The following is a 26,640-nucleotide window of genomic DNA, read 5'->3' as shown; positions in this document are numbered from 1 at the left end:
CTATTAACGAGTCTCACATGTTTTTGCCTAATCTGAAAGCTTGCTGGGTCTGGCAGGTAGGCGCTCAAGTGACATTTGTGGACCGAATGAAAGAGGTTAATTTAGGTGTTGGATATCTGTAATGGGGTCTGTCTTTACATCTGCTAGTTTCACGGTTTCCATATAGTTAACTACTTGAAGCTACAGCAATTTTTAAAATCTAAAAGCTTGAAAATCTTTGTAGTCACTGCTCTGCCCTCACATGTTCCTAGACTGTATAAACAAAATGCATACAAACAGAGCAGCTCTGTTTCTTGGTTGAAAACAAGCTGCTTTCGAGTCTAGGTCCTCAAGAGCACCTTAAGCTGAAAAACAATGGCTAGTTATTTTTCAACTAGCTAGAAAAACCATAAAATATTTCATGCTCCCTGTACCCATTGCATTTTTCTGATAAGGGAGAAGAGATAAAGCCACCCAGACAGTCTCAGCAGTTTCTGGCACATGAAAAGTTTGTCTTTAAAGAGCACTTTTATCTGTAAGCCCCAAAGCATTGCAACACATTTTGATGTTACTCAGTTCTTGGACGATGTCACAACCCCTTCATGAGCACAGAAGCACCTGTTCCTACCTGCCAAGGCAGAAGTGGCGATTACTGGGCCCTGTAAGTGCTCCAAGAACTGGGCTTGGCTGGACACCTCTGCCAGATTTGTGAAGAAGGACCATGGAGAAACAATTCTTCTTGGAGCCTGCGGGCAGAACAATCTAACTACCAAGAAATTACTCACATTGTGTTCAGGGATATGGAGCCACATTAAAAAAAAAAAAAGGCAAAGTCCTACTTTCGTTGAGCTCCTGAGAGGGCATGGACATAGCAATCAGAGTGAGTGACCTTGGCCTAAGGCAGATGGGGCCACAGAGGACTGAATCTCTTGCTCTCTTGCCCTAGACGGCTGCAGGCATGGACTCTGCTGTTTACAGCTTGGCCTTTGTGCCATCGTCTTCCAGCGCATATAGCTTCGACTTTTCTCTCCACCAAGCTAAGGCTCATCTCAGATGGTTCTGGGTGTGGACTGAGTTCCATTTGGCCTCCTATGCCATCTTCTCCCCATATTGCCTGTGAGGCAGAAGGCCGACCTGCCCTTGGCGAACTCCCTAGGTCTCTGGCTTCTTAACAGGTTTGGTCCATGGAGAACCCAGGCAGGACACGAGAGAGGTCAGGATCCTTCTCATCCTAGCTTCCTTCCCAGGAGGTCACTGATGGCCACTGCCCAGACAGGTGGCCTCTTCTTCTTTTGTTTTTTTTTTAGGGCCGCACCCTTGGCACACGGAAGTTCCCAGGCTTGGGGTCAAATCAGAGCTACCGTGGCTGGCCTATGCCACAGCCACAGTAATGTAGGATCCTTAACCCACGGAGCAAGGCCAGGGATCAAACCCAAGTCCTCATGGATGCCTGTCACATTCCTCTCTGCTGAGCCACAGTGGGAACTCTGCAGTTATCCTCTTCTGTCTTTTGGTCTTGGAAACAGCCCCCTTTGCCTAAAGGGGTGACAATGGCCTCCCTGGTGCACTAGCCCCAGCTTACTCCTCTACCCCTTATAGTTCATTCCCCATTGTAGTTCATATCCCATTGTAGTGCATTCATGCTTAAATTATTCCTTAAAAACAAACAAACAAACAACAACAAAAAAAAAACCCAAACACTCTGGAGTTCCTGTTGTGGCTCAGCAGGTTAGGAACCTGATATAGTACCCATGAGGATGCAGGTTCAATCCCTGGCCTTGATCATTGGATAAGGATACCAGATTTCTGCAAGCTGCAGCATAAGTTGCAGGTGCAGCTGGATCTGATGTTGCTGTGGCTGTGGTGTAGGCCTGCAGCTGCAGCTCTGATTGGACCCCCCTGGCTTTGGAACACCATATGCCGCAGGTGTGGCCACAGAGACAGAGGAAAAAATATACACTTCAATTTTCCATTTTGGAGTGTGCCACCCATTTGCAGTTGGGACCTTACTGATGAGTGAGGTCTAATGGAACATGTCGCTGATGTGCACTCCCGTCCCTGAGCTGTCTGCCATCAACCTCAGAGAAGGGGGTCGACACGCGGGGGTGGGCTGCCCCTCACCTCCGGGATAACCCTGAAAAAGTCGCTTCCTCACTTCCAGCTCTGTCTCCCAGTATATAACAAAAATGTCCAAGTCCCTTCCAATTCGAAGAAGAGATTATCTGGCCTATCTATTCTGACCTCTGAGTTTTCTAAGGGCTTGTAGGAGTCGCGCCACAGATAAACTTACGCCGAGGGTGTTGCAGTCACTTCAGTATCAACAGCCACGAGAAGCGCAAGAGCGCTGCAGCACATCAGGGTTCAAGGGCATGGGGGCCGCAGCTTTGTCTGGGGCTGGGATGGGCTGGCGCCGCGCATAAGGCTCGGCAAAGCAAGGACTTGGGAGCGCAGCTAGGGGAAAGCAGCGCTGGAGGTCCAGCCTACCGTCCAGCCTCGAGAGGAGGGGGCCCAACCGACGTTTCATCCCTTCGGACCTTGTCTTCCCGCCAGTGAACGATTTTAAAAAAGGCCCTGGTCACGACTGAACACGGGGACTCAAAACTCTTCCCAAAAGGCGTGAGGCGGGCTCGAACTCCGCCTCACAGCCTCAGTCGGGGATGCGAGGCTCCGGGGGCAGGGGGCGGGCCCACGGCGATTGGTGCCCAGCCCTCCTCCGCCAGCCAATGGGCGGCGAGGGCGTCCGGGGGCGGGGCAGAAGCGGTGTCTTAAGCTCTGTGACGCGCCTCTGTCGTCTCTGCTGCTCGGTTGACACGGTGTGTTCCGGTTAGTGGTCTGCGGCGCCTCCAGGTATCTGCTCGGGCACCGCGGGGCCGAGGATAGGGCGGGGCCCAGGCTCAGCGGATCCTGGTGGGCGAGGCGGGCGGGTGCGGGTGGCTCTGGTCTGGGGTTCGTGGGGAGGGGGCTGAGGGGGCGCTCTGGGCCTCCGCCGGTAGGCAGGCTCCACCTCCGCCCCCGGTTTCCGTGGCTGGCGGCAGGCACCGGGGGCGGGAGACACACCGACCTGCGCGCAGTCGGGACAGGCAGGGGCGCAGCGCATCCTGGCCCGGAGCGGCGGGCGGAGAAGGCCGGAGGAGAGGCCGTGGATGTGGCATCTTCGCCTGCCAGGGCGGGCGGAGCCTGGCCGGGCCCTGGCGCGCTGCCGGTAGAGGCTGGTGCTCGGTTCTCCCGGCCTGCAGCCCAGGCGCCCCGGGATCTCCGAGTCTCGGCCCAGAGCCTCTCTGGCGCCTCTTGGTTTCCCGGGAGGTGTTTAGGGCCCTGGCGCATGGGGCGGGGGCTGCGGGCATGCTGGGTTCTTGAGGTCGGCCAGGAGGGCGCATTCTGGATACCCGGGCACTGCTCAGTAAAGGGTGGGCTTTATTATAGGGCGGGGGGTGCCGATAGAGATATTGGGACGGGGTCCGAGTCCTTCCGGGTAGGTTTCCTGGACTCCGCAGCCAACCTGCCTATCTCTCTCCTCCAGCTTTTGTCCAAATAAAAAATGAAAAAAGTAGAGCCTTACCTTAACGGTACCGTGCAGGTTAATTACATGGTATCAGGCTATTAGGGGCAATAGATAGGGCTTTCAGCACGAAGCCTTCATCCCTCGAGTTCCATTGCCAACAGTGCTGAGCAGTAATCAATTCTGGTGGAATTCAGTGGGACATTTGCCCTCAGTGACCTACAGTCTCCTCCCTCTGTCACTATAGCTCTAACCGTCTTGGTGTTGAGTTTTACCTCTTTGATAAATTAAGGTGATAAATTGAGGGGAAAAGCCGTGTCTTTGGAATGAAGTGGCTTTAAGAAACTGCTGAACTCCGGTTTCTCGGTTCTGCATCTCTTTGGGTGCGTAAGAGTTTCTGTGTGGTAAACAGGTTCTCTCAACTTGAAGCTGGAGCTTTAGATATGTGATCCAAAGTCATCTTACTCATTTGAAAGAGACAGTAGGCTTCTTTCATTAGAATATCCTGGTCCCATCTTTGGAGAATCTAGTCCCTGACTATGAAAAGAGATCCAAGTAGGAAAGTAGAATTTTTTAATAAAAACAAGATTTGGTTCAGTGGAGAAGAACCTGACTAGTATCCAAGAGGACACAGGTTCTATCCCTGGCCTCGCTCAGTGGATTAAGGATCCGCCTTGCCGAGAGCTGTGGTAGGTCGCAGACGTGGCTCGGATCCTGCCTTGCTGTGGCTGTGGCCTAGGCTGGCAGCTACAGCTTGGATTAGACCCCGGGAACTTTCATGTACAGTGGGTGTGGCCCTAAAAAAAAAAAAATTAAATAGTAAAATGTTTTAGTTTTACAGTTTTTCATGATATTCAAGATTAGTTTTGCTCTTTTTTTTTTGTCTTTTTGCCTTTTTCTGGGTCCGAACCCATGGCACATGGAAGTTCCCAGGCTAGGGGTCTAATCGGAGCTGTAGCCACAGGCCTACACCAGCGGCCACAGCACCTCGGGATCCAAGCTGCGTCTGCAACCTACACCACAGCTCACGGCAACGCCGGATCCTCAACCCACCGAGCAAGGCCAGGGATCGAACCTGCAACCTCTTGGCTACTAGCCAGATTCATTAACCACTGAGCCATGACGGGAACTCCAGTTTTGCATTTGCTCCCCCCAAAAAACCCCCAGTATAATTTGGAATGGTAACAATTTTGGTTTTTAGGGCCGTACTCACGCGGCATATGGAAGTTCCCACGCTAGGAGTTGAATCAGAGCTACAGCTGCGGGCCTACACCACAGCAACGTGGGATCTACTGAGCAAGGCCAGGGATCCAACCCGCATCCTCATGGATCCTAGTCCGGTTCGTTAATTGCTGAACCATGAAGGGAACTCCTGGAATGGTAACAATTCTTGAAAAGACTTTTTTTCCCCCTCAAAGAGCCTGTCTGAAAATATTTGTATTTTCACCCATAACCTGACTTTATTACAGTTACTCTTGGGGATATTTTATGCCCTTTACTGAGCGGACCTGGGTGAAATCTCAAACATGTAAAAATAGTGATGAATGGATTTTGGAGGTGTGGGGAAGGTGTGGTATGATTGAGCCAGCCCTTTTTTGGTTGTAATGCTTAAGGTGTTTGCGAGTGACGCACTTGGAGTTGAATTTCAGCCAGATTACGTAAGAAAAAAAAAAGAAAAAGAAAATAAAGAAACACGTTTGTTGGCAGAATGTTTCAAAAAGAACTGTATTTGCGAGTGATTGTCTCAGGAAAAGTAAATATTTGACAAACGTAGTTAAAACCAAGTTTATCCCTCCAGTGGGGTATTTTAAATGGCTTTTTGATGAATTTATGCTGGTTTTTCGTTGAGAGCGATTAAAAAAAATAGTATTTCATAGTGATTGCGACATTAACTCTTCAAAATGCAGCCATTTATGGGATTTTATTTTAGGAACATTCTAGCATAGATAGTTTGGATTAGGTAGGTGGGAGTAATAGTAACTTGAAGAAGGACCTTGTTTTTTAAAAAATTTTTAAATTTTATGTTTTTGGCCGTGGCCTGCAGAGGCTTGATGTGGGGTCTCAGTTCCCAGATCAGGGATTGAACCTCAGGCCTCAGTGGTGAAAATGCCAAATCCTAACCACACCGAGATGACCAGGGAACGCCCAGAAGGGCCTTGTTAATTCTATGGATTACTGAAAGCATTCAGTGTTAAAACCTTTTGCTGTCAGTACCAATTCGACCTCGTCTCCAGGATGTGAGTGAGGGTCAAGTTTAAATGCACAGCCTGGAGTGAACTAACCTAATGAAGTGAATTCTTGTTGGAAAGATAATTCTTGGTCACGCCATGCCAGCCTCCTCTAGCTCCATCAGGGGTGGTTTGTTTAACCATTTTTCTGGATGGCCTTGCTCTCTGTTGCTGCCCTGGCTCCCTCTAAAGTTTGAAGTCTGTCTAGGAATAAATACCCTTGTTCCTTTGACAGGGTGCTCAAACCTGGGCTAGGTTTTGGGGATGCAAAGTGAATTTTACGGCATGGTTACTGGCCTTTCAAAGAGCCTGGTAGGATTCTATCAGGGGGACAGGCATGAAAACAAGTGTCCTGAAGTGTTAGGACCTGTGGCAAACATCCGAGCAAGGTTCCTGGGAGTCTTCAGAAGGTCTATTTTATAGGGAAGGGTGAAGAAAAGCTAATGTGTTCTATACATAATTTTCTATTTATGCATAGAAAAAGATGAAAAGTTAATGGCTACCTCTCCTAAGTATGGAATTGCAGGTAACTGCTTTGTGTTTCTAATTTTTTCCTAATAGGAAAATTTTTTTTTCAAAGAGGAAAAGCTCCAGTTTAAAAAAGAAACCATGCACTGTTGATTTTCATGTTGCAGAAAATGGCTAATTCCGTTATGAATTTAAGGGAAGGAACTCATTGAGGGGCCATTTTGTGCTCTGTTTAGTGCTTTAATATTATCCCATTTAATCCTCAATAATGGCCTTGAACGACTTTAACCTCATTTTACAAATTGAGGCATTGAAACTACAAACGATTGACAGTCATTCAAACAAAGCTACTCTTAAGAACCCCAGCTAGAATTTAAGTCCTGGTCTCCAAACTCTGAGGAACTTAACACGCTACTGTCCTGGTTTTCCAAGCCTTTTTGTAGGAGGAGATTGTTGATGTTGGCTATTTTTAAGCCCATCTTAATTCTGGTCTAATGCTTCTTATGCCAAGCACAGTAAGTTGAACACAGAAGGTCCTTTAATAGAAACGTGCTTTCAGGATCCTAGTGCATTTGATGCATTAAACTGTTTGACTTCCCAGTTGAAAAAATATTCAGAGTTCATCTTTATGGGAGTTCCCATCATGGTTACTGAATCCGACTAGGAACCATGAGGTTGCGGGTTCGATCCCTGGCCTCAATCCGTGGGTTAAAGATCCGGTGTTGCCGTGAGCTGTGGTGTAGGTCGCAGACGCGGCTTGGATCCCGCATTGCTGTGGCTGTGGTGTAGGCCGGCGGCTACAGCTCCGATTCGACCCCTAGCCTGGGAACCTCCATGTGTCGCAGATGCGGCCCTAGAAAAGACAAGGAAAAAAAAACCCCAAAAACAAATGAACAAAATCTCTCCTTGTCATTAAGAACTGTAATTATTTTAAATGAGAATGTATTATGTGATTATGTTGAACCATTCTCACATTGTTGAACATCCTTTATTCACAAATGTCCGCGGTCCTATTTCTTTCGAATAGAGTCTTGAAACTGGGAGTTCCTACTGTGGCGCAGCAGATTAAGGATCCGGTATTGTAGCTGCAGTGTAGGTCGAAACTGCAGCTGGGATTTTATCCCTTGCCTGGAAACTTCCCTATGCCTCAGGTGCGGCCAAAAAAAAAAAAAAAAAGAATCTTAAGAGTGAAGTCAGAGAGCACAGCATTAAGTAGCCTGGCGATTAAAGCAACTTTTTCTGTTTCCTCCAAAAAAAAAAAAAAAGGTGAAATTAGTTGTCTAAGAGCACAAACACTTTTAAGGCTTTTATTTATTGTGGTTAGAAAGTGTTTCAGTTTAAATAGTGTCTAGGAGGTCCCGTCGTGGCGTAGTGGTTAACAAATCCAACTAGGAACCATGAGGTTGCGGGTTCGATCCCTGGCCTTGCTCAGTGGATTAAGGATCTGGCGTTGCCGTGAGCTGTGGTGTAGGTTGCAGAGCAGCTCGGATCCCGCGTTGCTGTGGCTCTGGCGTAGGCCGGTGGCTACAGCTCTGATTCGACCCCTAGCCTGGGAACCTCCATATGCCACGGGAGTGGCCCAAGAAATGGCAAGAAGACAAAACAAACAAACAAACAAACAAAAAAAACGGTATCTAAATGGCACTGTGTTTTACTGCTAATTTGATCAAGGCGAAAAGTAAATTTTTTTTTTTAAGTTGGTCAAACAGAGCATTAATGCTTACTGCGTCTCTAGTCAAGAAATAAAGTTAAAAACCAATCAATGTTTTATTTATTTGTTTGTTTGCTTTTTTTTTTTTTTTTTGGCCGGGCCCACAACACATGGAAGTTCCCTGGCCAGTGATTGAATCTGTGCCACAGCAGTGATAACGCTGCGCCACAAGAGAAGTCCTAAAGTCAATGTTTGAGACTTAATATTTTGGGTGAGTTCTGTCAAGTATAACTAGAAGTTTTTTGCATTTCTGCTAGCGGCTATCTCCAGTGTAACGATTCGTACGTAATTTTTTTGTTGTGGTTAATACACTTCTTTGAAATAAAATCTAGTGGAAATTAGGGATCTTCGAAAAATGCACTTATGCACATACGTCTGCAATTTATTTCAGGAGTTACTGAACGCTCTGAGGACGTCGCTGGATCTCCAGTGGAAAAATCTGTGTTTCATCTGTTCTGTGGGAAGAAAGGATAGTTAGGTGAGTCTTGGCAAGTGCTGGATTTTGTTTAGCGAATGCCTGAACATATTGGATTTACTGGGTAGTGCCAAGTTGATTGGGAAGTGAGCCAAGTTCCAAGTAATAGGTTTTGCTAATCTGGCAGTTCAGACTGCGTGCTGGCTTGACTTATTGACAGAGCTCTGTTGAAACATGAATTAACTACTCTTTTAAAAAAAATAGCTATAGACATATTAAGTACGTTTCATGTTTGGCAACTTTCCACTAATCTTGAATTTATCTTTAAAAAATATCCCCCCACCCCCTGCCCTCACATGGTTGCTGCGTATTTTCCCGTTTTCTTGTTACTTTTGGCTTCTTCCTTAGCTCAGAATGTACTTCATGCCTTATCAGGACTCTCAGTGATACAGTTGGTTACAAAGCCTTGTGAAGAACTGTGATGGGGGCTGGTCTTAGGGCTGGTGCTGGTGAGAGGAGAGAAATTGACTCTGAAATATATAAATAGATTGTGAGCTAATGAATGCCAGTTTGCAATTTAAGATTACTAAACTTCTTGGCTTGTCATAACTTGATACTCTCTAGTTCCTGGTTGCCTTTTTCTCCTTTAAACAGTTGCTTTTGTGGTGCAGTTTTTTGGGGGTTAATTTAATAGGAACCACCGTCTTAGCAGAGTAGACAGTTTTCAGAGTTGCATCATTGCATCTCATACATACTGTTTTATTTTGTGTCTGGTCTCTTCCACTTAAAAAGCTCCTCAAAAGTTGTTTGCTACACATTACAAAACATTTTTCCCCCATCTTTTTACCTTTCACCTTTGTGTATGATGATTTGGACCTATAGAAGTTTTAGATAATTGTGGCTAAGAAACAGGTTTTGCCTTTCTAAGCAGCCCTTCCCTTCCTCCAAGAAATCACTTTTCCTTTCCTCATCTCTTTTCGCTTTGGTTCATCCCTGTTACCTATGTAGAGCCAAATCCTTTCTTAATTTCACTAGGACAGAGCTGATATGCACAGCAGTCCTCATCCCCTCTGCCTCCCCCCCCCTCCCCCCCACGGCTCCCAGGCATCCTGCACCTCTGATTTGGTCTCTGGCTCTGGGCTCTTATCTTTGAAAGTCTCACACCCCCACGTAAATAAATATTTTCTGAGTGGTTCCTCAGTCTCCAAGATTAGGTGCCAACTCTTGAGTCACTCCGCTGTTCAGCCTTGGCTGAATGCCCCAGGGAGAAGGTGTACCTGTGTGTGTGTCTTTACAGCCTTTCGGGGGGTACTCGAAGGAGTTGGTGGAAAGAAAAAGCCTTTCCACCTTTCGTTGGTCTCCTTGCAGTTTCCAGCCTGCAGCACTTTGCACACCATGCCAGTGCTTGCTGGGTTTTACTGTAAATGTGTCCCTGCTTGTCCTCCCAGGGGCGCCTTCAGGCTTCCCAGAGGCAAGGCTCAAGTCGGCTCTTAGTTCTCTCTTTTCCTGACCCTTTGGTAAAGGCTCAGCAAGGGAGTTGACCTGCCTCTGCTCTGGAAGGTCTTAACTCTCTACGCCTTCCCTTTTTGGATAGGTTGCTGGTCTTCCTCCTTGAAGGACACCATGTTTTCCAAACTAGCCCATCTGCAGACCGTCGCTGTCCTTCGTCGTGGCGTTCATTCTACAGTGGCTTCTGCGACGTCTGTTGCAACGAAAAGAACCGTCCAAGGGCCTCCATCCTCTGATTACATTTTTGAGCGGGAAGCTAAGTATGGGGCCCACAACTACCATCCTTTACCTGTGGCCCTGGAGAGAGGGAAAGGTACGTTCCAGCCCACCCCTTTTTTGGTTTGCTTTAAGGTTTTGTAAACATTGCTTTTGCCTTTCTCCCTAGCTGTTTTTCCAGACGTGTGTAATCTCTCGCTTGCAGGGAGGATCAACTCAACATTCCGTGACTGTCTAGAACTGGCTGTGTTGGGGCTGTGTTGGTACAGAGATGCACTTACTCAGCCTTTGTCACGAGGGACCTTGCCAGGCGGAGATGTAGGACATGCAGCAAGTGCTATAATATTGCAGTCATTTTTGCCTCCCTTTAGCTTTTTTGTTTTGTCTTTTGTCTTTTTAGGGCCACCCCTGAGGCAGAGTGGAGGTTCCCAGGCCAGGGGTCCATTCAGAGCTACAGCTGCTGGCCTATGCCACAGCCACAGCAACGGGGGGTCCAAGTGGCGTCTTCAGCCTACATACACCACAGCTCATGGGAACACCGGATCCTTAACCCATGGAGCGAGGCCAGGGATCGGACCTGCAGCCTCATGGATCCCAGTCGGGTTCGTTGACCTCTGAGCCACGACAGGAACTCCCTCCCTTTCGCTTTTATTTTGGCATAATGTTAGGCTTAAAAGCTCTAACCGTGGTGTTAAAACTTGTCTTTACACTTCACCCAGATTTCCCAAGTGCCAGCGTTTTACTGCATTTGCTTAATCTTTGCTCTCCAGACACACGGACAACACTTTTTTTTTCTTGAACCGTTTGAGAGGAAGTTGCAGACCTGATGCCTCTTTACCCTAAGTACTTGGTGGAACTTCCCTGAAACACAGGGGCTTTGTTTTCTAGAACAAAATGGAATGATCCGAATCAGGACAAATAAACCACATAAAACATTGACACAGCTCTGTTCGATGATCTGCAGGCCCGACCCAGGTTTCGTTTGTTGCTCTGTGTAGCAAATGAAGATCTCCGGTCTTGGGTTGCGTTCAGTTTTCAGGTCTGATAAATCCAGTCCAGACCGTTTCCTCTGTCTTTGTCTTCATGACCTTGATATATATTTTTTTCTGTCTTTTTTTTTTTTAGGGCCGCATCTGCGGCTCATGGAGGTTTCCCTGCGAGGGGTCGAATCGGAGCTGCAGCCTCTGGCCGACACCACAGCCACAGCCACGCCAGATCTGAGCTGCGTTTGCGACCTACACCACAGCTCATGGCAAGGCTGGGTCCTTAACCCACTGAACGAGGCCAGGGATCAAACCTGTGTCCTCATGGATGCTCTCAGATTCGTTGTTGCCGAGCCGTGATAGGAACACTGTCCTTGATGTTTTTGGAGAGTACAGGCCAGTAATTTTTCGAATGAACCTCAGTTTGGGGTGTACTGGTAGGTAGCGTCTGCCAGGCCTCTCCATTGCGAATTTACTATTTTTCCCTTTTAAACATCTTGTGGAGACAGGGTTACTCAGCAAATTTTTACTCCCACTTTTCGCATCCGTTAATGATTCTTGCCTGAGTAAATGATTGCTAATTGTTGCCAAATGATGATTTAATCCACATGTTGAAATAATAACCATAACTAAATAAAACCAAAGTTTATCACTTAAGCTGTGAGCCAGAAGATGGTACGTGAGAGTATTAACCTTTTCTTTTCTTTTTCTTTTTTTTTTGTCTTTTTTGCCTTTTCTGGGGCTGTTCCTGTGGCATATGGAGGTTCTCAGGCTAGGGGTCGAATCAGAGCTGTAGCTGCCAACCTACGCCAGAGCCACAGCAACAGCAACACCAGATCTGAGCCGCGTCTGCAACCTACACCACAGCTCACGGCAATGCTGGATCCTTAACCCACTGAGCAAGCCAAGGGATTGAACCTGCCACCTCATGGTTCCTAGTCGGATTCGTTAACCACTGAGCCACGACGGAAACTCCTGTTTGCTGGTGTTTTAAATTTGGGACCAATACTGTAATATAGATAAAGCTTCTTTTGAACAAATGAAAATCTAGATTTATGTAGTACAGATTTGGAATCAGTTTTGTTTGCAAAAATACTCTTTATTTATAGTAGCAGAGTATATACTCTAGAATCTGACCAGGTTCAATTCCTGATTCTAGCCAGCTTGGGCTAGTTATAATCCAAACATCTAGGTTTTTTTTGTTTGTTTGTTTTTGATGGTTTAGCAACTCCATTTTCTTTTATTTATTTACTTATTTATTCATTTTTGCTTTTGAGGGCCGCACCCGAGGCATATGGAAATTCCCAGGCTAAGGGTTGAATAAGAGCTGTAGCCACTGGCCTATACCACAGCCACAGCAACAGAGGATCCGAGCCGTGTCTGTGACCTACACCACAACTCACAGCAATGCCAGATCCTTAACCCACTGATCCTTAACCCACTGAGCAAGGCCAGGGATCGAACCTGCATCCTCATAGATCCTAGTTGGACTTGTTTCCGCTGCACCACAACGGGAAGTCTCTCTTTCTTTTTTCTTTAAATTAAAAACTTTTTCTTTCATATTGGCGTATAGTTGATTTGCAATGTCGTGTTAGTTTCACAACACAGGCTACAACAAAGCGATTCAGTTGCATGTATACACACATCCATTCTTTTTCATATTCTTTTCCCATGTAGGTTATAAGCATCTGCTTCTTATCTCTGTTCTGTAGGGATAGTAACATTCTCACTGGGGCTTTTGATGAGCTAAGGGACAAAAGCACCTGACAGTATGTTAAGTACATGGTAGAAATTAGAGGTTAAGCCCCCAATACTTAATATCTACGATCAACTTAAAAAATTGTCGTAAAGTGCATACAACATAAAATCGTCCACTTTAACCATGAAATTCAGTGGCATTAAGTACATTCAGAATGTTGTACAACTATCACCTCTAGCTAGTTCTGGAACTTTATTTTTATCCCAGAAGGAAACCCCATATTCATTAGACAGTCGCTTCCCATGTGCTCCTCCCCTTAGAACCTGGCAGCTACTAATCTGCTTTCTGTTTCTACGAATTTGCCTTTTCTGGATATTTCATATAAATGGAATCATAGTACGTGAACTGTCAATGTTTGCTTTCATTCACTTGGCACAGTGTTTTCAAGGTTCATCCAGGTGGTAGCATGGGTTGGTACTTCGTTGCTCTTTCTGGGTGAATTCTCTTCGGTCTTAGGAATAGACCACACGTTTGTCTGTTCATCAGTTGCTGGACGTTTGGAGCGCTTCTACCTTTTGACCTTTTTAAATAACGCCGCGCTGATCATCAGTATACACATTTGTGTTTGGACACTTGTCTTCCACTTCATTTCTTTTTTTTTTTTTGACGTCTTGCTAGGAGTGGGATGGCTGGGTCATATGGTAATTTTATTTTAATTAATTAATTAATTAATTAATTATTCTTTTTGGGGCCACACCCGCATATGGAAGTTCCCAGGCTAGGAGTCTAATCGGAACTACAGCTGCCAGCCTACACCACAGCTACAGCAACACCAGATCTGAGCTGCATCTGTGATCTACACTAAAGCTCACCGCAATGCTGGATCCTTAACCCACTGAGCAAGGCCAGGGATAGAACCGCATCCTCATGGATGCCGGTCAGATTTGTTTCCACTGAGCCACGACGGGAAGTTCTCCTATGGTAATTTTCCGTTCAGCTTGTTGAAGAACTCCAAACTGTCTTCAACAGGTATTGCACCATTTAACATCCCACTAGTGATAATATGAGAATTTCATTTTCTCCACCCTTCTCTTTTTTTTAAGAGAAGAATAACCATCCTGGTAGGTGTCAAATGCTATCATTGTGTTTTGATGTGTATTCCTCTAATGACTGATGAGACTGAGCATCTTTTCGTGTGCTTGTTGGTCACTTGCATATCTTCTTTGGAGAAATGTCCATTGGAGCTCTTTGCCCATTTTTTCACTGGAATGTATATCTTTCTGTATATCTTGAGTTGTAAGAATTCTGGCTACTAGATCCTTTTTATATAGATGTGATTTGGAAGTCCTTTCTGCCTATTCTTTTGGTTTTTGTAATCAACCAATTGTGATTTTTACGTTATACATAACTTCTACCATTAAATTCCAGCTTTAAATTCCAAACTCCAGTTTTCCAGGAATAAAGGTTTCACTCTAGGAGTTCCCTGGTGGCTCAGCAGGTTAAGGAGCCAGTGTTGTCACGGCTGTGGCTCAGGTCCCTGCCGTGTTGCAGGTTCAATCCCTGGCTCAGGAACTTCTACATGCCATGGGCAGGGCCAAAAAAAAAAAAAAAAAAGGAGAGAAAAGCTTTCACTTTTTATAAAATCAGAGTTTATAAAAGCTTTTCATGTTTTGCTGTTTTTGTTACATATGTAGTTTAAAGCTGAACAGATGAAATATAATTTATTCTATATTGTGCTGTAACCACAATTCTGTATTGACTAGGAGTTATGTGTAGGTATTCAGAGGGCTGGTGGCCAGCAGTTTTAATCTTTGAACTTTATGTCATTTGGTGATTTTTCTAAAATTAATTCCCTTACATTTTAGGTGTTTACGTTTGGGATGTAGAAGGCAGGAGATACTTCGACTTCCTGAGTGCCTACAGCGCTGTGAACCAAGGGCACTGCCACCCAAAGATCGTGAACGCTCTGAAACGTCAGGTGGACAAACTGACCCTGACGTCGAGGGCTTTCTACAATGACGTGCTCGGGGAATACGAAGAGTACATTACAAAGCTTTTCAACTACCACAAGGTCCTGCCTATGAATACAGGTAACGTGTTTGCTTTTTGTGGTTGTCACTGTGAAATAGCCAGGGAAGTCTTAGGATTTCCGATCATTTAAAACATTTTTAAAACCGGAGAAACGTTCTCTTTTGATAATAGGGGTGGAGGCTGGAGAGACTGCCTGCAAAATCGCTCGTAGATGGGGCTATACGGTGAAGGGTATCCCAAAATACAAAGCAAAGATCATTTTTGCAGGTATGTGAAATTCAGCATTAACTGCTGTGCTTCTAACACACAGTATCACTTACCATGTGAATTTACCAATGAAATCTTCCTAATGTGTTTGCCTTATATATGTGTTATTTGCCGTGTGTTTCATAAAAATTGTGGGATTTCTTTTTCTTGGGTTTATTTCCAAGTATTTCTTTTCTTTTCTTTTTTTTTGTCTTTTTGCCATTTCTTGGGCCGCTCCCTCAGCATATGGAGGTTCCCAGGCTAGGGGTCCAATCGGAGCTGTAGCCGCCAGCCTACGACAGAGCCACAGCAACGCAAGATCCGAGCCGCGTCTGCGACCTACACCACCACTCACGGCAACGCCAGATCCTTAACCCACTGAGCAAGGCCGGGGATCAAACCTGCAACCTCATGGTTCCTAGTCGGATTCGTTAACCACTGAGCCATGATGGGAACTCCAAGTATTTCTTCATATATAGGATTTTTCTCTCCTAAACACGCCTCCCTCCCTAAAATGGGTGACTGGCTGATTTATTTTTCCTCTGCTTCTCTGATTTGTTCCATAGCAGTTTTCTGGTTAATTGGTTGGTCTTACTGGTGGAGCATTTGTGTGAGGTTGTTGAGGCTGGGTTATGTTACAGGGGGGCCATGTCCCGGGTACGACAGGAAGCTTGAATCTCAGCATTTGATATGTTATTGTGTCGTGTTATGAGAAACTGTGGGAAGTGGAGGGCTGGAGGTGCCCTGGAGGTATTGCTGCGAATGGCCGAGAGGAAGGACTTGCGTACTGACTGGGGAGGCCAACAGTTAATGCAGATTATCGACATAGTCTGACTTTTGGGATCTTGGTAATGAGCTCAGTGGATATTGGTTCTGGGAGTTCCTGTTGCGGCTCAGCAGGTCATGAACCTGGCTAGCACTATGAGGATGTGTTTGACCTCTGGCCTCGCTCAGTGGGTTAAGGATCTGGTGTTGCCGTGGGCTGTGGTGTAGGTCGCAGATACGGCTCAGATCCTGCTTTGCTGTGGCTGTGGTGTAGGCCAGCAGCTGCAGCTCCAATTTCACCCCTTACCTGGCAACTTCCATATGCCGTATGTATCAGCAGCCCTAAAAAGCAAAAAAAAAAAAAAAAGGAGAAAAAAGACATTCGTTCTGACTTTTAAGCTTCAATTTTAATTTGTAAAAATTTTAATTTGTAAAAGCAAAAATATGGATAAATTTGTCCCTGTGCATGGTCAAGATGCTTGTCTTGTGATCGTTGAAATCATTAAATATTTTGTCTTGTGAACACGTGCAGTTAAGGTATAAACCCCATAATATAGTAGGATCCAGAGTTGCCCTGATGACTGGTATTTGGAGGAGGGGTGACAGTTCTTTTTCTGAAGAAAAAAGTCCGCACGTCTCTGTGATCTGTGGTTTGGAATCCTGTGCCTTCTTAGCTGTAGGGCAACATTTTGTTTGTTTTGCAAACAAGAATGGAGTTTCTGGTGATTTTGGTTCTTACAGACTGTGTCCAGTCTGTCCCATGCCAGCACGGGGTACAGAGGTGTTTTCCCTGGGTGGTGAAGGAGGCTGGTCAGTGGGCGGAGACAGAAGACTGTCCCCAGCCGCAAGTCCCTTACCCTGCAGGCTGAGCTGCAGAGCCCAAGACTCCTGAGGCTGGATGGAGGAGAGCAAATCGGTTCATGGGCTGGTTGGTGCATTTTCTCGTAAACAAGCCTGGGCAGAACCAGTAGGTGACTGCTTGTGGATACGTAACGTGGGGATTAGCCCTAGCTGAGAGAAGCTTTGCAAGGGGAGGATTGGAGACGCAATGAAGCCAACTGAAGAGAATCCAGTACTGGATTAATTGAGTTGCTGCTGGCAGAAGTGGTGGAAAGATATTAAAAAAAAAAAAGTGGGAAACCCCCCAAGCTTCTCTGATTCTGCTTTGTTTCTTCTCTTCCTTGAACTTACCCACATGGAAGTTATCTCGTGCATTTGCTTCCCTGGCTTGTGCTGTGGGGTCTCCTTTCTTCCCCATCAGCGTGGAAACTCCGTGAGCGCAGGGAGCTTGCCAGTCGTCTTCCCGTCTTCCCGGTGCCTGACAGTGATTTCTTTGAACTTGGGCAACTCAGATCAGGGTTCTTTCTTTCTAAATGACTCCAATAACTGTGCTTGGTTCTGAAATAAAACCGAGAGAATCAATCAAAAAAGTTAATAATCAAAACTTTGGCACGGGAAAAGCAATACCATGTGAGGTAAAAAGACAAATGTTAACCTGGGAAAATTCCAATTGAAACTACAGACAAAAAATTTCAATAGTCTTAAATAAAAAGTTTCTGAAAACAGGAGAAAAAGTTTCTATCTACTTGATAGATAAATAGGCTGGAGACAAAGTGTTTATAACGAAAGATGGGCCCATGGCCCTTAGCCACATGAAAAGATGCTTAAACTCACTCATGATGAAGTAAATGCAAATTCAAAGTCATTGATCCATCCTCCAATTATAAATTACATATATTAATGGGTAAAAAGTGTTCCTGAACAAAGGCCGGTGTCTGTCCTTTCGCACATAACAACTTATAATAGCTGGGAAGATGTATGGTGGTCAGACTGCCTGAGGATTTTTTTTTTTCCTAGGGCCACCCCCGCGGCACATGGAGGTTCCCAGGCTAGGGGTCAAATGGGAGCTGTAGTTTCTGGCCTACGCCACAGCCACAGCCACTCGGGATCCAAGCCGCGCCTGCGACCTACACCACAGCTCATAGCAACGCCGGATCCTTAACCCACTGAGTGAGACCAGGGATCAAACCTGCACCCTCATGGATCCTAGTTAGATTCCTTTCTGCTGAGCCATGACGGGAACTCCTGCCTGAGGATATTTTATCTAAGTGAAATTTAAAAATTCATTCTGTAGAACAGCCTGTAGGGCTGGATCTCGAAGGACCGTCTCTGTGACATTATCACTGTCATAAATGTGTCTAGAAGAACTATTGCTAGGAAAATATACATGGAATGTCTCCGTTGTTAGAGTTGGGATTATTGAAAGAAAAGACAAATATCTATCCCCAGGGGCTGTGTATTGCAGTTGGGAGGCTCCGTGGAGAAGTACCTAGAATAGTAAATGCAAGGCCAGACCTCAGTGGTCATATGAACCAGTGTGCTAAGTATCAGATTTTGTTTAATAAGCTCACTGGAGGCTCTCTAAAGTAGGAAACCCTTGCTTTCTAAAAAATTCGGCTTCCTGGAATTCCCATGTGGCTCAACTGTAATGAACCTGACTAGCATCCATGAGGACGCGGGTTCGATCCCTAACCTTACTCAGTGGGTTAAGGATCCAGTGTTGCTGTGAGCTGTGGTGTAGGTTGCAGACTCAGCTAAGATCTCCCGTTGCTAGCCGGCAGCTGTAGCTCTGATTTGACCCCTAGCCTGGGAACTTCCATATGCTGCGGGTGCGACCCTAAAAAGCAAAAAGGCAAAAAAAAAAAATCAAATCAAATCAGGCTTCCTAAGATCTTTTGGGAGGATAGTGCTTATTAACCGTGGGTGTTTGTTTGAAATAATGACTGTTTATTTCTTCATCCTAGCTGGAAACTTTTGGGGAAGAACATTGTCTGCGATCTCCAGTTCCACAGACCCCACCAGTTACGACGGGTTTGGACCATTTATGCCAGGTTTCGAAATCATTCCATATAGTGATCTGCCTGCTCTCGAGGTACTTGCATGACTAGCATCCTGGCGCTTCTGCTCATGGTCAATAGAAGTTAAATTTGTTGAATGTATGAATTAAAAACAAACATCTGTACAGAGAATCTAAAAAGTTAGGCCAAGGCTTCAGACTTGTGCTTTGTATCGGTCAGTTTCCAACAGGGAGAATCTAGGTTCTGTGGTCTAATCCTGACAACTAACTAACCGCTTTAGATTTGTCTTCCGCTAAAGTATTGTTTTTGGTCTTTTGGTCTTCTTAGGTCTGCACCCTCGGCATATGGAGGTTCCCAGGCTAGGGGTCCAATCAGAGCTGTAGCCTCTGGTCTATACCACAGCCACAGCAACGCCAAATCGGAGCCACATCTGCGAGCTGCATCACAGCTCAAGGCAACGCCCGATCCTTAATCCGCTGAGTGAGGCCAGGGATCGAACCCCCAACCTCGTGGATTCTCGTCAGATTCATATCTGCTGAGTCAGGACAGGAACTCATGCACACTTGTAATGAATGGGAAAATACGTGCATTATATGATTTCCAATTTCCAAACAGGTTCGAAAGGAAGTTCCTAAAGACATATCCGTATTGTTTTCCAGCGCGCGCTTCAGGATCCAAACGTTGCCGCGTTCATGGTAGAGCCAATTCAGGGCGAAGCCGGCGTCGTGGTTCCGGATCCAGGCTACCTCGTGGGCGTGCGCGAGCTCTGCACCCAGCACCAGGTGGTGTCCGGTCCGGCACTCCTGCTCTTAGGGCTCAGCTGATGGGACACGGGCGCTTCCCTCACCTCTCCACTAGAGGGAGCCCTCATTCTACAAGCTCCAGAAGCTTCTCGCGCCCTCCTGAGCACCTGCAGAGAAGCTGAGGCTGTGCTGGCCAGGCCCTCATCACCTTCCTTCCTGTCAGACACTGTCATGTCCCTTTGCTCCGGAATTTAGGCTCTCTCCGCCTCTTTTCCCACCAAGCTAATACACATTTAATACAAAGTAAAATTCTTTTTTTCATTTTGTCCTTTTAGGGCCGCACTTGGGGCATATAGAGGTTCCCAGGCTAGGGGTCTAATCGGAGCTGTAGCTGCCAGCCTACCCCACAGCCACAGCAACGCCAGATCCGAGCCGCGTTTGCGACCTGCACCACAGCTCATGGCAATGCCGGATCCTTAACCCACTGAGCGAGGCCAGGGATTGAACCTGCAACCTCATGGTTTCTAGTTGGATTTCCACTGCGCCATGACGGGAACTCTTTTGTTTTTCTTCTTTTTTTTTGTCTCACAGTAAATATTAATAAATGTGGGGAGTGAACAGGGAGATGAATGTCTTCCCAGAGTACTTATATTCAGCCCCCCTACCCTCCCTTTGCACACGTGCCTTTGCACCGTGTAGAGCAGTGCAGCGTGGGCCTCTGGGGAGAGCGTGGCCTGGCCCAGGAGATAGCTGGTGTGTCTGCAGGATTTTCCTGGGACATTGTGGAAGTTGCACGGCTAATTAAGATGTTTTCGCAAATCTGAGGGAAGGTCAGAATGACAGATTTGTGCAGAGACAGATACAATAAAGCTCACTCTTTCTCTGTGGAAATGGAAATGATAATTAATGCTGGGTTGTTGTTTTCCAATAGGTTCTGTTTATTGCTGACGAAATACAAACAGGATTGGCCAGAACTGGTAGATGGCTGGCTGTTGATCATGAAAATGTCAGACCTGATATCATCCTTCTGGGAAAGGCACTTTCCGGTGGCTTATACCCTGTAAGTTGAAGGTCCAGCTTCTTCTATTCCCTACTCTCATGAGTCCTTAGATATTTTTACATTAGCCATTTGTAACAATAATGCCCTTTTTTTTTTTTTTCCTCTTTAGGGCCACACCTGTGGCATATGAAAGTTCATAGGCTAAGGGTCAAATCGGAGCTGTAGCTGCCAGCCTACACTATAGCCACAGCAATGCCAGATCCTTAACCCACTGAGCGAGGCCAGGGATCAAACCCACGTCCTCATGGGTACCAGTCGGGTTCACTGCCACTGAGCCACAGCAGGGAACTCCCCAGTGATGCCTTTGTGATGGCCTGCTTTTACCTAGTGTGCTATAAAAATAGGTCATCTAGAGTATGTGTAATAAAACATTTCAGAGTTCCATGGGGTGATGCACTTAGTTAATTTTAACTGAAGAACTGAGTGTGCCTTGAGAATTGTTCCATGGCACTTGTATTGGGTGGAAACATCTTATCCCTGAAGTACTCTGGTAGACGCTATGCTTTTTCCCCATTGTTCATAAATGTACCATTACTAATGGTTTAAAACCATGACTGATAGAGATTGGAAAGAATTAATGTTTGATTGTAATTCTTGGGTTTGCTATTCAGAGCCAACAACTGGTATGGATTAAAGGGCTCTGAATATAGTGCAAGCACATTGTTTGCTAAGCAGTTAAGCAAAACAATTCACCTTGAGAGTGGAAAGAATTCTAAATTATATCATTGCAGAAAGAGCTTTCTTATGGTTAGTTATAAAATGCTATTCTGCGGAGTTCCCTGGTGGCCTAGCAGCTAAGGGCTTGGTAGTGTCACTGCAGTGGCTCAGGTTTGATCCCTGGCCTGGGAACTTCCGCATGGCATAGGCACTCCCCCTTGCCCCCTGCCCCAAGCTCTTCCATGCATTGAAGGGTGCCCGGGGTGCTTGTCACGTGTTAGGGCATCGCTCAGTTTTTCGTTGGTAGCTAAGGTGGCAGATGGGTAGCTCTTGTTGTAAAGCTTTATGTTAAATTTAGTATCAGCTTCATAAATATTTGTGTTCTTGGTAAGAATACAAATAGTTCAAAAAAAAAAAGAATACGAATAGTTCAAAAAAAAAAAAAACGAATATGGATAGTTGGTCTGAGAAACGACGCAGTCAGTGCCGAGTTCTCTGTCTTTCAGGTCTCCGCGGTGTTGTGTGATGATGAAATAATGCTGACCATTAAGCCAGGGGAGCATGGGTCAACGTATGGTGGCAATCCCCTGGGCTGCCGAGTGGCCATCGCAGCCCTTGAGGTGAGGACTGGAGGCGGCTGTACAGTAGCTAGTCCTTGTTGAAGTGTGAAGTTGACTTTGAAGTTTGAGTCACGGGTGTGTGAGAAATGCCGTGAGATCGCCCAGTGTTACAGAGCAGGAAGTACAGAGGAAAGGTTTTTCGGGACAAGGAATTCTCAAAAAGTCATCAGACCGTGGCCGAGCAGATGGGACTCTTGTCTGTGGGTGTCCCTGTTTGCAGTCTCCTGGGTGTCTGGGCGCCTGAGCCTGGGGGGGTCCTCACAGCTCCCATTCTGACGGGCCTGGCCTGTGGGGCCCCTGGCTTAGCTTGCTTGGCCTTTTGTTGTTAAAAGTGTGGGTTTGAGTGCATTTAGACCTATTTCCTTACGTGCCTACGGAAGGCGTAAAATTTTCCCTCTGAGGATGGACTTATTCGGGGAAAAAAGCAAAGGAAACTATTGCCGTTAAAACGTTAAAGTATATTTAGGTCATTGATTGGTTCACCTAATAAGAAAGCATACCAGTTGCATTAAATAAACTTATTTTGCACAGAAATCAGATCGGTGATGGGTTTGTCAGTAAAACAAGGCTCTGCGGTACCGTATGTTTACTTAGAGATCCGACTGGTGAGGCTTCGAAGCAAATGGAAGTTAAGTTACCCTGGACTTTACCTGATCGTGTTCTTCCTTTGCTTAGAGTCCACATTCCGCTCCGATGGACAGCGTAAAAGGAGGCAATCTTTTTATTTTATTTTATTTTTTTGTCTTTTTGCCTTTTCTTGGGCTGCTCCCGCGGCATATGGAGGTTCCCAGGCTAGGGGTCCAATCGGAGCTGTAGCCACCGGCCTACGCCAGAGCCGGTCGGACGCGGGATCCGAGCCACGTCTGTGACCTACACCACAGCTCACGGCAGCACCGGGTCCTTAACCCACTGAGCAAGGGCAGGGATCGAACCCGCAACCTCATGGTGCCTAGTCGGATTCGTTAACCACTGCGCCACGACGGGAACTCCAAAGGAGGCAATCTTAACGAGTGTGTAATTTCTCCTGAAACGTTAGGTTTTGGAAGAAGAAAACCTTGCTGAAAATGCCGAGAAGATGGGCACCATCTTGAGAAATGAACTCATGAAGCTCCCTTCTGACATCGTAACGACCGTACGAGGGAAAGGATTACTGAATGCGATTGTCATTAGAGAAACCAAAGGTACGGAGTCCCACCATGTTACCAGATACTCTTTTTTGGAGGAAGAGCTCCAAACACATGTGGCATCTTATCTGGTCTTTGGATTCCGCTGGTCGAAACCGTCTACCGGCCTCCCGTTGACCACGTCTTTTGGGCAGAGCGTTGCCTGCTTTCTGTTAATGGATTTAAAAAACCAGCTCTTTCCGGCATGAAGGCTCATTTAACTCATTTCACCTGTTTTTATTCCTCTAAGTCATTTGTTAGTCAGGTTAATTGCACAGCCCTAGATTTCCATTTATTTTCCCTTCGTGAGTCTGCCCAGGGCACTTTCCAATCCATTTCCTCTTTGCTCTGCTCTCCTCCGTTACTTTCGTTCTTTGCATATCAGTAGAGACAGTGGGAGCAGTAGCAATAAGAGGAATGATGATGTTGATAATAAAAATAAGCCCAGCTGCCACTTAATTGAGTGTTTGATGTTCAACGCATCATTTGTAACCCTTAAGGAGTCCATGCTGGATTTCCTTGCCATAACCCTTCCTTTTAAAGCAGTGATTTTTAACCTTGACTGCATTTTACAGTCACCTGGGGAGCTTTCAGACAAATTAATCCAAGCCTAGCCTCACTATGGAGATACTGATCTGATGGGTCTGGACGGGGGCTCAGGCATTGACTGGTCCCCTTTGGTGATTCTGCTGCAGCCAGGGTTGAGGATCGTGCTATAAAATAATGAGAGTCTAGTTCTTTTAGCTCAGGAAGCAAACCCGGATGAGGAACATGGGTTTTTGAGTATTGCTGATTCTAGGCCGGTGCATTTTCCGTATCCTACCCCGGCTCTTTTTGCATTGATTCCTTGTGTAATTAATTACATCCACCTCAGCGTGTAATTTTTTTGCTTGGTCTTTTTCACTTTTCACTTATGAAAAACGAACAGAAACCATGTCTAATCATAACCGTTCAAACCGTTGCTAGAATTTCCCTGTGGCTCAGCGGGTAAAGAATCTGGCATTGTCACTTCTGTGGCTCGGGCCACTGCTGTGGTGCAGGTTTGATCCCTGGCCCAGGACTTTCTGCTTACTACAGGCACGGCCCCAAAGGAAAAAAAACAGAAAACCATTGCTGAAAAGTAACTTCATTTGTAAGAGTAGGAACAAAGCAAGCTTGCAACTCAGAGCTGCCTTTCTTGAGTAGTGAGTGGGAGTTCTCTTTGGCCAGGCCGCCCTTGCCCATCCGTGCCCACGGCAAGGGAAGGTGCAGGCGTTCCTCTTGGATCAGCTTACATGTTTAACTGTTGGTCTTTAGATTATGACGCTTGGAAGGTGTGTCTTCGACTTCGAGATAATGGACTTCTGGCCAAGCCAACCCACGGCGACATCATCAGATTTGCGCCTCCGCTTGTGATCAAGGAGGATGAGATTCTGGAGTCAGTGGAAATCATTAACAAGACCATCTTGTCTTTCTGAGGGCGATGCCAGTGGGCAGCGGCCCCCCGGAGCCAGCTGGAGACAGGCAGGTCGTTGACGTCTTGTAAAAACCTCTGCGTTTCTGTGCTTAATGCAGGCCTAGTCCACTCCCCCGTTTCAAGGGCTTTTTAAAACATATTTTTTAGTTCATACATAATAGAATGCCATTTATAAACGTGCACTTTGCTGGGTAACGTAACCAAGAGACTGTCCTGGCATTTATATCTGAGAGTTTTGCGTGTGTGCGTGCGTGCTTGCTGAGGTGAGAAGCAGACTATATAGACACAGCCTTTTCATCAAGCCCTTCAGTGTACGTTTCATACGATTTTATAATTTCCGGGCTGGTATAAGTGTTGGTGTTGGAAAAAGTTAGGTGAGGATATTGCATAGAAGACTTGATTCACCTTATGAAGTTGAATTGCAATCACAGACTTTTAGGAAGGGTTAATGGTGAAGCTTATATAAAAATGCTAGATTTTGAGTAAACTCCAAATTGGCCAACTCCAAGATGTATTCTATGAATGTCATTTTTTTTGAATTGAGAATTTATGTTTAACATTCCTAGATTATGTTTTAAGTGTTTTGATATAATTTGTTTAAAGTGTTTATTTTCAGTGTTTCTTTAAATTTAAATAAATCTCATATTTAAAATGTCTACATTGGGACCAGTGTGATTACTGTGGAGTTATTAATTACCTCACATTTTAAAGCTCTCCGAGAATGTTGCTGTTATTGTTTTTTGCCCATCATGTGAAGAGGCTTGATTGTTGGATCTCAGTTCCCAGACCAGGGATCAGACCTGGACAGCAGTGGTGAGAGTGCTGAATCCTAACCCCTAGACCACCGGGGAACTCTCCTGTTTCTGAGAATGTTCTCACTTGCTTTTTTTTCATCTGTTTTCTAAGAACATTTTTGCTTCCTTGGTAATTTCTAGAAAAAGAGAAATTATGAAAAGAAAGTCTCATGATTTTAACCTTCTTCCTTTTCAAAATTACTGCTGGAGCTTCCACTGTGGCGCAACGGGATTGGCGGTATCTCTGCAGCACTAGAATGCCGGTTCAGTTCCTGACCCGGCGTAGTGGGTTAACTGATCTGGCATTGCCACAGCTGTGGTGTAGGTCACGACTGAGACTTGGATCTGACCCCTGGCCTGGGAACGCCATTGGCCGTGGAGTGGTCAAAAAAGAGGAAACAGGAGTTCCCGTCGTGGCGCAGTGGTTAACGAATCCGACTAGGAACCATGAGGTCGCGGGTTCGGTCCCTGCCCTTGCTCAGTGGGTGAACGATCCGGCGTTGCCGTGAGCTGTGGTGTAGGTTGCAGACGCGGCTCGGATCCCGCGTTGCTGTGGCTCTGGCGTAGGCCGGCGGCTACAGCTCCGATTGGACCCCTAGCCTGGGAACCTCCATATGCCGCGGGAGCGGCCCAAGAAATAGCAGCAACAACAACAACAACAACAAAAAAAGAGGAAAAAAGTTCGTGCTTTTGTCCCATGTGTATACTAGTATTTACCACTTTTACTATAGTATCCCAGTAATGCATGGTATTGTACAATTTTCTGCCTTTTTTTTATCTTGTCCTCCTGAACAGTGCTTTTCTATGTCGGTAATTATAAATGTATTTCATTCTTTTAATGAAAAATTAATCAGTCAATCCAAGAAAGAGATGGAAAATTTTATTCAAGCCAAGTTAGGGATAACCCAGGAACACCCTGTCAGACAGTCCCAAGGACCCTTCTGCCCGTTAGAAGTCAAAGCACAGTTAAGTGTTTTGAGACAGAGGCCATACATTAGATGATGTGTTATTTTGTTTTATTTCTTGCTTTTTAGGGCCTCAAGTGTGGCATATGGAAGTTCCCAGGCTAGGGGTCGAATTGGAGTTAATAGCTGCCAGTCTATACCACAGCCACAGCAACACAGGATCGGAGCCGCGTCTGCAGCCTACACATTGCTCACAGCAATGCTGGATCCTTGATCCACTGAGTGAGACCAGGGATCGAACCTGCGTCCTCAGGGATACTAGTTGGGTTCGTTTCTGCTGTGCCACAACGGGGACTACAAGAAGTGTTATCTTTGAGGAGTTGTTTTGTGGCTGGGAGAACGTTGCTCTTTCTGGCCGAGCAGTTATTTCTGTCTGCGGGGAGGCTGAGTGGATGTCGATTGCAGATGCACGGTGCACAGTGGGGGAGAGAGGAGACCAAAGGACAGAGGAGATTTTTCCTGTTCGAGTTTTTCTTGTCTTGCCATAAAATAGGAATTTTATTTCACACCCTAATGACTAGAGTATTTCATCTTAAGTGGATATATTGTAATTGCAAATCGGGGAATGTTTGAGT

The 26,640-nt window shown here is 45.9% G+C and overlaps 1 protein-coding gene across 1 annotated transcript; it reads left to right on the top strand.

Annotated features, from left to right (window-relative positions):
- Positions 1–2,744: 2,744 nt before the first annotated feature.
- Positions 2,745–24,962, top strand: OAT (ornithine aminotransferase). Its single transcript, XM_047760889.1, has 11 exons — positions 2,745–2,826; positions 8,277–8,363; positions 9,895–10,122; positions 14,573–14,797; positions 14,910–15,005; positions 18,554–18,681; positions 19,267–19,389; positions 20,282–20,410; positions 21,574–21,687; positions 22,724–22,868; positions 24,147–24,962. Exons 3-11 carry the CDS (start codon positions 9,924–9,926, stop codon positions 24,305–24,307), a joined length of 1,320 nt encoding a protein of 439 aa, XP_047616845.1. The 5' UTR covers positions 2,745–2,826; positions 8,277–8,363; positions 9,895–9,923; the 3' UTR covers positions 24,308–24,962.
- The last annotated feature ends 1,678 nt before the right edge of the window (positions 24,963–26,640 follow it).

The sequence above is a fragment of the Phacochoerus africanus genome, chromosome 15, assembly GCF_016906955.1.
Source record: "Phacochoerus africanus isolate WHEZ1 chromosome 15, ROS_Pafr_v1, whole genome shotgun sequence".
Classification (NCBI taxonomy): domain Eukaryota; kingdom Metazoa; phylum Chordata; class Mammalia; order Artiodactyla; family Suidae; genus Phacochoerus; species Phacochoerus africanus.
Note: the sequence above shows the minus strand (reverse complement) of the source record. Positions and strands in the feature narration are given on the sequence as shown.